Raw genomic sequence first — 8921 nt, 5'->3', positions numbered from 1 at the left:
ATGGATGTCATCACCTCCACTGCTTTTAGTGTCCAGAGTCAGCAGCTGTAGGAGAGCTCCTACAAACCTCATTGCTTAGAGTTCATATCAGAGCTTTCAGACACCTGATTTAGAAATGTAAATACTTTCAATACTATTGCCCACTGTGCTGCAAGCCTTGGCCCCAGCCAGCAAAGAAAGGAGCACAACACTGCCTAACATGTAAACCCCACCCCTGCTGATGTGTCTGAAGGCCAACAATGAAAGTAGGAATTGGAAACTAACACACAATCCAGTATTAGCACACACTTTAAACTTTATTTGAACTTTTAACAATATTCTCACCTGTTCAATTAAATGCCAGGGAGCTTAAAAAAGCTTCTGCTTTAATTATGAAAAAGTCTGGAGCCATGTGGCATCTCAGTTTATGATTACAATTACTAGGAGTTCACAACAGCCAACATCTTGGTAAATTCTTGGGCTTCCAAAACAATAACAAAAACATAGAGTAAGGGAATTATCTCAAATAATGATTTGCAGCTGCCTTGAAAAACTCAAAATCAGTTTGGCCATCCACACTTTTTAAGTTGCTGTTTTTCAGCATATCTCAGTGTCCTTTGGCACATCAGTTGCTATGCTCAAGTAAAACTGTAACTGACACAACACTGAGACAACTCAAACTCGAGAATTTCCTATCATATCAGGAACAACCATTTACAAGTTTGTGTTAGCACCTTTTTTAGCCAAGTGGTATCTTTCCAGTGCATTCCAAAGAAAACAAGTGTCCTTCTGTAGAGCAGCTGTGGCCTGGAAATAAGTTCAGTCCTTCACTGGGGTTAAAGCTTTATTTATAGAAAGGTGTCTGCATTAATTGCAGCAATATTTGCATTGGATTTGAACTCAGCACTAACAGGTTAATATTTACATTTAGGTAACACTTAAACCAAAACAAACGGAATACAGCCAATCTTAAGAGCAGAAAGACAGACATACAAATGACAGACTGAAGAGTAAAAGTAATCACAGTTATTTCACTCTGGATGATTTAGTCTGAAGGTCTATTTCTTAATCAGATTAGCAGGAAGAGTGGATTTGTCCAAATCATCAAAATATGGATGGTTCAGGGCCATTTTGCCAGAAATCCTTTTTGCAGGATCATAAATTAACATTTTCTGGAAGAAAAAAACAAAACCACATTTATTTCCTCATAAAATGGGAGCTAAAATCATGTTAAATACATAGATATTTCACCATAATATTAACAAATAACTACAAAGACATTTTCCCCCTTTGTTCTGTGCTCTCCTAGTTGGAGAGGTTATTTCCCCTACAAGTCAGTAGCAGTGTGTAGTATCTCAGAAGATGAAGAATCCCCTGTTCAATAACCAAGTACCACTTCCACTGAACTAAATCCAGAACCAGGCAACCAAGCAGCAATAATTGTCTCAGCTTCTTACTGAGGGAAATTAATAAGCTTTAGGCTGGTAAAGCCCTAAATGTTTACAAGGACAAGTGGTCTGACACTTGTTTGTTGCTGACATTGAGCAAAGTGATGTCAAATGGCTTCTGCTCAGGTTGGTGACTTTACAATTAAAATAACAGAATGCTCACTCAGTTTCAAAATCCAGACTGGAAAGTAGATGACAAGCAGGTAGAACTGAAGAAAACAGTTAACACTTGAGTCTCTATGCAATAAAATATTTCAGTTGAATACCTCAAAGGTGATGAGAGCAAAAAGAGGGAGTGTCACAGCCATTAAAATAACCCTCAGAAGTTTCTAAAACAGGAGGAAATTTGTTTTCCTAGCCATTAAAAAAAAGTATGTATAGCTTATACAAGGGGTCAAAGCAGGAATGAAGCATTCAGCAGCTTTGTACTAGACCCAAAACAAGCAAAGTTTTTTTATTTCTCCTTACTAAAGGACAGACCATTTCAAATTCAAGTAATCAGGATTCCACCAGCTGCCTCTCCCCTGTCTGCACAACAAATCTGTCTTCCAGAACAAAACTTTACCAGTCTTACTCTGCCCAGTATTCAGTCTTGACATTTAATTATCTTTACACTTCATTCTACAGGGAGTCTTCCAGGTTGATTTAAACCACTGAATTTGCATTTATATTCTCTGACCTTCTGCCAAATACAATGCTGCCTCTAGATTTAACCTTGCATGCCCAATTTTACTTTGTGGCAGGTTCCCATTACCTACACCTAGAACAGTGTCCTATAGTTAATTCTGATATTAAAGTTTCTCTCAAAATTGACTCAAAGAGGGGAATTTCTCTGAGAAAGGGATGCTGTGACACTGAGACTACAGCACCACAACTGATAGGGCCAGTGAAGGAAACCTGTCTGAGCAGTCTGGAACATTAGTTTTCCCTGGCACCTACTGTCCTGATAATTCAAAGCTTTTGAGGACAGCCATCAAGTGCTTTGAAATGCTGGCCATAGAAGTCATTTAGCTTATGAAGGTCTTAAACTCACAACCTCACTCATGCAATCTGAATCACATGTTTGTGTTAGACATTGTCAAAGACAGCTCCTTTACATACATCTGCAATAGTCTATTGAAAAAAAATTAAACATTGAAACATTTTCACTGACATATCTGAGCTTGTGCTCTAAAACAATTTAATTTTGTTGCCTTTAAAGTTATATTATGGGTTTAAAAGGCTTAAAAGTGCCATAGGAAACTTAAAGGGATTCCAGTCAGGAATACCATTGTCACCAGACACTAATAGGAAACTTAAAATGTGAACATTGACTAAGGCAGAACTATACAAGACTTTGGAGAATGTAATATGCTTTGAGACTAGAATTATGTTAACACCATAAAGAATTAGTACTTTTTTTAAACTTTATTAGCAGCAGCCCCAACCACTGGTTTCACAGAGTGATGCCCAACCTAAGCTCAGATGAGCCCTTGGCAGGTCCTTTTCATGCAGCTGTTTCAACAAGATTCTCCTGCCTGTTCCTTTCATTTTAGTCTGTAAATACAGTCAGCAATAATTCTATTTCAAACTGATTTAATAAAGATGCTGTCAGGGGTTGTATCTCCTTAAGACAACTGTGCTGCAAGGTTCAGAGCTATCCAGGACAACTGCATGTTCAACAAATGCTCAGGCTGTCAGTGTGAACTGGGGCTGTCCCCCAAGAAAAACTGAGAAATTGTGATCATTTGAGCTTTTTGGGTAACACTGCTTCCTTCAGAGCATTCTGCCATATTACCAATATGAGTAATAAACTGCTCTGTGACTGCTCACAGCCATGAGCCAGGTACACAGGTACTGCTGTGCAAGGGGGTTCTGAAGTGTCAGCTTGCCTTGAGACACACAGAGCACCCAACCCACAGCCCCATCTGTAGGTCTGCACTGTACAAATGTAGCTTTAGAACAGCCAAAGGACAACCAAAGTACATTATTATACCTCAGGACATCTAATAGCACACCTAGGATGTGACCTAAATTAGCCCTCAGCGGCAGCACATGAGCTGGAGAGCACTAAATGGAAAAGACTGATGAAGAGCTTGCCAATTAAAAGCCTGGTGTGGTGGTTTAACTGCCTGGCCACAGAACTAAAGGAAACTCACACAGACGCATCATACTAATTAAAAGTTAATACACCACAGCCAAGAATATTTAGCTCCAAATTCAAGGGCAATTGAGACAGACACTACAGACAGACTTGAACTAAGTTTCTTGTCTCAGCTAATCAATACATTCAGCTGTTTCTATCCTTGTATTCAGTTAAGACCATCATGAAAGTTTAACCAAGATGAGCCCACCAAGATTAACCCACATGCTACCACAAAACAAACATTTCCAACTGGCTCAGCAGTCACACAGCCACATCACAACAGGTGCTAGCAGCAGAAAGGTGACAGCTACTTCATGGGCAGAAGCCTTCACTTAAACCTCTTTGTAAAGACTCATCCTCACTTTCAAGTTGTACCTGGCTTATTATTATAAAAAAGCTGAGGCATAATTGCTTCAAGTGAAAAACAGTCTGGTATTACTTGTGAAAGGAATTAATGTCACACAAGGTGTGAGTTGTACAAGAATGAAGGCTCATACCACTGCTGATAGCTTGAAGATCTCCATATTTTCCTTCCAGCTATGACTGATGAGTGCAGCTTTGTGTATTCTGGAGTATTTCAAACAGCCCACTCAGGTTTTAATCAGCAGTTTAGGACAGACTACTTACAGCCAGCAGATCAAGTCCATCTTTATCCAAGTTTTTGACATGTGTTTCAAGGCTGACAGGTTTCCATTTTGGGAATGTGTTTTTATAGTCTTGCAGGGATTCCACCTCAGGCCACACCTCGTTGTTGGGGGTCCCTAAAGCTCTGTGCAAGCATAAGCAAAATGTTAAACAATTTAGTCTGAAATCTGTTATGAGCTATTACACTTATACACAACTGCTGTGTGGTACCACACAGGTAGCAAGGAAAGGTTCAGCCTTACATACCTGAAGATTCTGAAGATCTGGTCAATCTCTGAATCCCCATGGAAAAGTGGCTTTTTAGTTGCCAGCTCAGCAAATATGGTTCCTATGCTCCAGATATCTACAGGAGTAGAGTAACGAGCAGAACCCAGCAGCACTTCTGGAGACCTGTACCACAGTGTCACTACCTGTGGAACAAGGAAGGGTTAAGTTTGTGGAATCAGCTCCTTTAATTGACTGCAAGATCAATGGTTCATTTGTTATTAAGCAGCATTCACAGCTTTTTGCAAAAACAGCCAGTACTATAAGTTTAGTGGAAGTGTAATACTAGTTTCAAACTTCATTTGTAGACAAACCAACCCCATTGCAGTAGCTTCTACTTCAAGAAAAGCAGCTGCCTGCACAACTTCCCTAAGAGCAGGAATCCTTTGGCACCCAGTCACAAAACCCCTCAATCCCAAGTGCTGTGCAAAGCAAAAATGCCTTTATGACAGTGAGCAACAAGTTTGAGTCCATCTGACTCACTCTGAGTGGGAGTCATAAAATGTTTTGGAACCTTAGCGTGAAACCACAGCCAAAGAACTGGAAAATTGTTTTGGAAAACAAAACATAACATAACTTTTTCATAGTTTTGCTAGCTTATGGCTTGAAAAAACTGTTTCTTTTTAGCTGTTTCAGAATGAGTTCTTAGCAGGAAGCAAGTGCACACTATCCAAACCACCAGAGGTATGTCCCAACTCACTTCATGTGTGTAGACCCGCACTGGGATTCCAAAGGCTCGGGCCAATCCAAAGTCTGCCAGTTTAATCACTCCCTTGTCATCTATCAGAAGGTTCTGAGGTTTCAAGTCTCTGTGCAGAACTCTTCTTGAGTGGCAGAAGACAATGCCTTGCAAAATTTGGTACAGGTAACTCTAGAAAGGATGAGGTAGCAGGAAAGAAAGGAGTTACCTTTAGTACATGTCAGTGTCCTGCAACACAAAGGTGTTCCCTTCATTAGCTCTCCCCACAGCAGCAGGAAATGGAGATCCAAAGCATTGCAGATACTAAGTTAATATCAATCAAAAAGCTACACAAATTAGGATTAGTTTAAGGCAGTTTAATCTCAGTAATTAAAAGATTTTCAAGTGGCATTTGAAAGCAAAACTCACATTCATCTTATTATCTACTGCTGCTTATTTAACCTTTCATTTTCCTCAAGGAGTTAATTATACTGAAAGTAAGAGCTGCTTATGGTTTAGTAGGTCATCATTAAATTCCCTCTTGGGTTAAGAAATTGTCCTCATTACCTTGACACGTGAACGCTCCAGATACTGGCCAGATGGAATACTATCCAAATATTTCTTGAGATCCATGGAAAGGAATTCAAAGACAAGGTACAGTCTTGAATCCTGCATGAGAACATCCTGAAGACTAAAAATTGAGCATACAATTACTTCCACTGCAAAATGCATGAAGTCCCATTTCCTTTCTCAACAGGAATACAAGCTGATATTTCCACATTTCTATTGTGGAAGTCTTAAAAGTCTTCAAACAACAGCTAGTGAGTTATACTGTCACCTGGATAATCAAGTATATCTGAAATAGTGTCAAACTAAGATAAAAATCTATGAGGTTCATCTTAAACTTACATGCTCTCAAATCAGACACAGGAGTGCGAAGTAAAAATAATTTTGCCATTAAAAAACCCCACCTGTGGGTGTTGGTGCCTAGCTTCTCTTTGAAGCTGGCTTGTCACAGCAGAGCCTGAATTATTAGGAACTTAAGGGAATATTTAATAGGAACCCAATAGACACAGCAGGATTTGCACACATTTTTAAGTATCTTCTTCATCCTTATTGGAGTGTAAGGGTTCCTAAACCCAAACATGCACACATTGAGACACTACCTGGCTGGAACCTGGCCAGTTTTAAAGCACATTAAAAATCAAGTATTTTGCTGCATCAAAGAGCAAGCAAATATGCTGTGGGAAGACAATGGCTGCATTCATTCTTATATGTCAGACAGTCACTGATGGAAGTTTTACTCATAGCTCAGGTGTGCCAGCTATGACAGCATCAAAACACATCTAAATTTCTGCTACAGAACAGCAGGGAGAACATCACAACACTTAAGTCAAACAGTATTCCAAGGTGGTAAATAAACTTCTGAGTCTGCCTTAGTAACAGCTACAGCCAGTTTTCACGAGGCATGCTGCCTCCATTCTCACAATAACCTCTCTGAAAAGAATTTGCATAAATTTGTAAATTAACAAAAAGTAGTTAGAGTCCTAGAACAAAAAGAGGCAGCATGAGGAAGGCTTAATTAGAAAACTGGCATAAATATAGAGTTTAAAATATTTGCTGCAAAGCAGATACTGTATTAAGCAGAGAGGTTCTCATCTCACTAGAGGAGTGGAAAAATAATTTAAGATCTGATGGGAGCTGGTGCCCCTCCACCAAGAGTTTAGCTAAATAGCAGTATATGCATACCAGACTATATTGGGGTGATTCAGCTCTTTTAATAAAGAAATTTCTCGGATAGCAGTGCTTGGAACACCTTCCTCCTCACTTTCTAGGCGTATTTTCTTCATTGCCACCACCTGGCCTGTGGTTTTGTGACGACCTTTATACACAACACCATAGGTACCTGAACAAAAAGACAGTGAAACAAATATAGAAGTACCAGCTTCAGGTACAAATAAGTTATTGCAAACTGGAGGTGCTAACATAGGTAAAATCCTTACAAATGCAGTATTTGTTTAGATTACAGAGTACTACTTAGCTGTAGAGTTACACTGAGCAATATTTTTGTTTGTTTAAAGAAGGCCACCCATGAAGTGTAGCATTTGTTAGGACAGCTACTTAGAAGCCTAAGTGTGAAAGGTGAATATTTGGAAGATGTAGTTATAAAATCAGGTACTATTTCAGTTTCAAGCTGATTAACTTTCAGGCAAGATCATTATAAAGGATTATGATTTTGCCATTGATACATCATATTAAAATGCTAAAGGTTTAGCTGCAAACAGAAGTAGTGCTCCTTCTGCAGTCTGAGAGCCACTCATCCATAGGTGTGAGCTGTAGAAATACCTCTGGCTCAATGCTCAGTGCAGGAGAGAGCCTAGTGCTGTGGGTCTCAGCAGAAGCTGAAATTGGAACCAAGAATAAATCTCAAATCAGTCCATCTTAATTATCAGTGCTCACAGAAGTAGAACCCTCAAACCAAGACATTGTAAGCCTTCTCTTTTTACCCTTCTTGAAGCATTAATCCCTCACATGAAGCCCAAACTAGTTTATTTCAGAAAGATTCAGGCACAAGGCTTTGGTTACAAAGCTTTGTTACAAGATCCAAGCACACCTTTTGCTATTGCCTCAGAGTGGGCAATCTCAGAGCAATGTACTTTAAACTCTCAATTTATAAAAAACAGAATTCTACAGTGATCACAGACTGGATTTCCAATAACAGGGGGTTGTGACCAACACCTGCATTGAAGCCATCTTCTTAGTGCCTCAACATGAAGTAATTGCTAAAAAATCACTTCTCCACAGAGCTTTGCTATCTTGCTTTCCTCTGACACCTGCCCTGCCTGTATATAATCAGAGCAGAACAATCCAGAAAACGCTACTCCCTACCAGCAGCTCCAAGCAAAACAACATTGCACAACTTCAGAGGCAACTGGTAAGTTTATATTCAGAGAAATGGGGGAGCTTCCTAAGCTGTAAGCTGCTTTCAGGACTCAGAACATATATTTTCTTCCATTTGGAGAAATGTTACAGCATTAGCCATCAAAATGAAGGCAGACACCTTCAACGCTGGTCAGTTGTTTTTAAAAAGACCATGTCACTTTCAAAAAAAGGGGCAGGCTGAAAGTTTTTACAGATATACGTAACTACCACAGTAATTAAGCCACAGGCTTATTTAGCCACTTGGTTCAATCTCAGTGTTTCCTGTAACAGGCAGAGTGCACAGATCTTCTGGGATGCTTCATAGCTCAAATTGTGGAGCATTTAAAAGCTCACTGTTCTCCATACTTACCTTCCCCAATCTTCTCTATTTTCGTGTAATCGTCCATTGCTGTGGTTATCTCTGAAATGGACGGGAAAAAAGAAACAGAAAATGAGGGTGAACAGTTGCTGTCCTGAACACAGACAAGTCACTGAACCTGTGCCAAGTCTTTAGAAGGGAGGAGTGCCTCACGTAATTAAGATGCAACGTGAAACACTTACTGTTCTCATCAACAGGAACACTGAACATATTTATTCCAAATTCCAGCTAGAAAAACTACACCCCAAGGTACGAAAGGGCAATGACTCCAAGCAGAAAAAAAAAATTAAAAATCTTCGAAGAAAACTCTTCCAGGGGACTGAAAAAAATGCACCCTACTCATAATTTTTACCCAACTAGTCGCTTAAGAGGAACGAGTAAAAAAATTAGCTAGAAACAGACAGGAATGCTCCTATGCAAAACTGCGGAACCGGGTGTGAGCCACGCCAGGGGACACGGGCCCAGGGTGTCACCGCACGG

The 8921-nt window shown here is 39.7% G+C and overlaps 1 protein-coding gene across 4 annotated transcripts; it reads right to left on the bottom strand.

Moving 5' to 3' along the window:
* Positions 1 to 431: 431 nt before the first annotated feature.
* CDK1 (cyclin dependent kinase 1) lies at positions 432 to 8480 on the bottom strand. 4 transcript variants are annotated; one of them, XM_054277043.1, is made up of 7 exons: positions 8433 to 8480; positions 6890 to 7046; positions 5708 to 5831; positions 5162 to 5332; positions 4444 to 4607; positions 4180 to 4321; positions 432 to 1151 (listed from the first exon to the last, which is right to left on the bottom strand). In XM_054277043.1, exons 1-7 carry the CDS (start codon positions 8467 to 8469, stop codon positions 1038 to 1040), a joined length of 909 nt encoding a protein of 302 aa, XP_054133018.1. In that variant the 5' UTR covers positions 8470 to 8480; the 3' UTR covers positions 432 to 1037. The 4 variants fall into 4 exon arrangements, with proteins under 4 accessions (XP_054133018.1, XP_054133019.1, XP_054133021.1 ...); XM_054277044.1 differs by having other exon boundaries at positions 5714 to 5831; XM_054277046.1 differs by having other exon boundaries at positions 4444 to 4508; positions 5714 to 5831.
* Between the last annotated feature and the right edge of the window lie 441 nt (positions 8481 to 8921).

The sequence above is a fragment of the Melozone crissalis genome, unplaced genomic scaffold (assembly GCF_028551555.1).
Source record: "Melozone crissalis strain CALT ecotype California unplaced genomic scaffold, PUWL_Pcris_2 ptg000019l_1, whole genome shotgun sequence".
NCBI lineage: Eukaryota > Metazoa > Chordata > Aves > Passeriformes > Passerellidae > Melozone > Melozone crissalis.
Note: the sequence above shows the minus strand (reverse complement) of the source record. Positions and strands in the feature narration are given on the sequence as shown.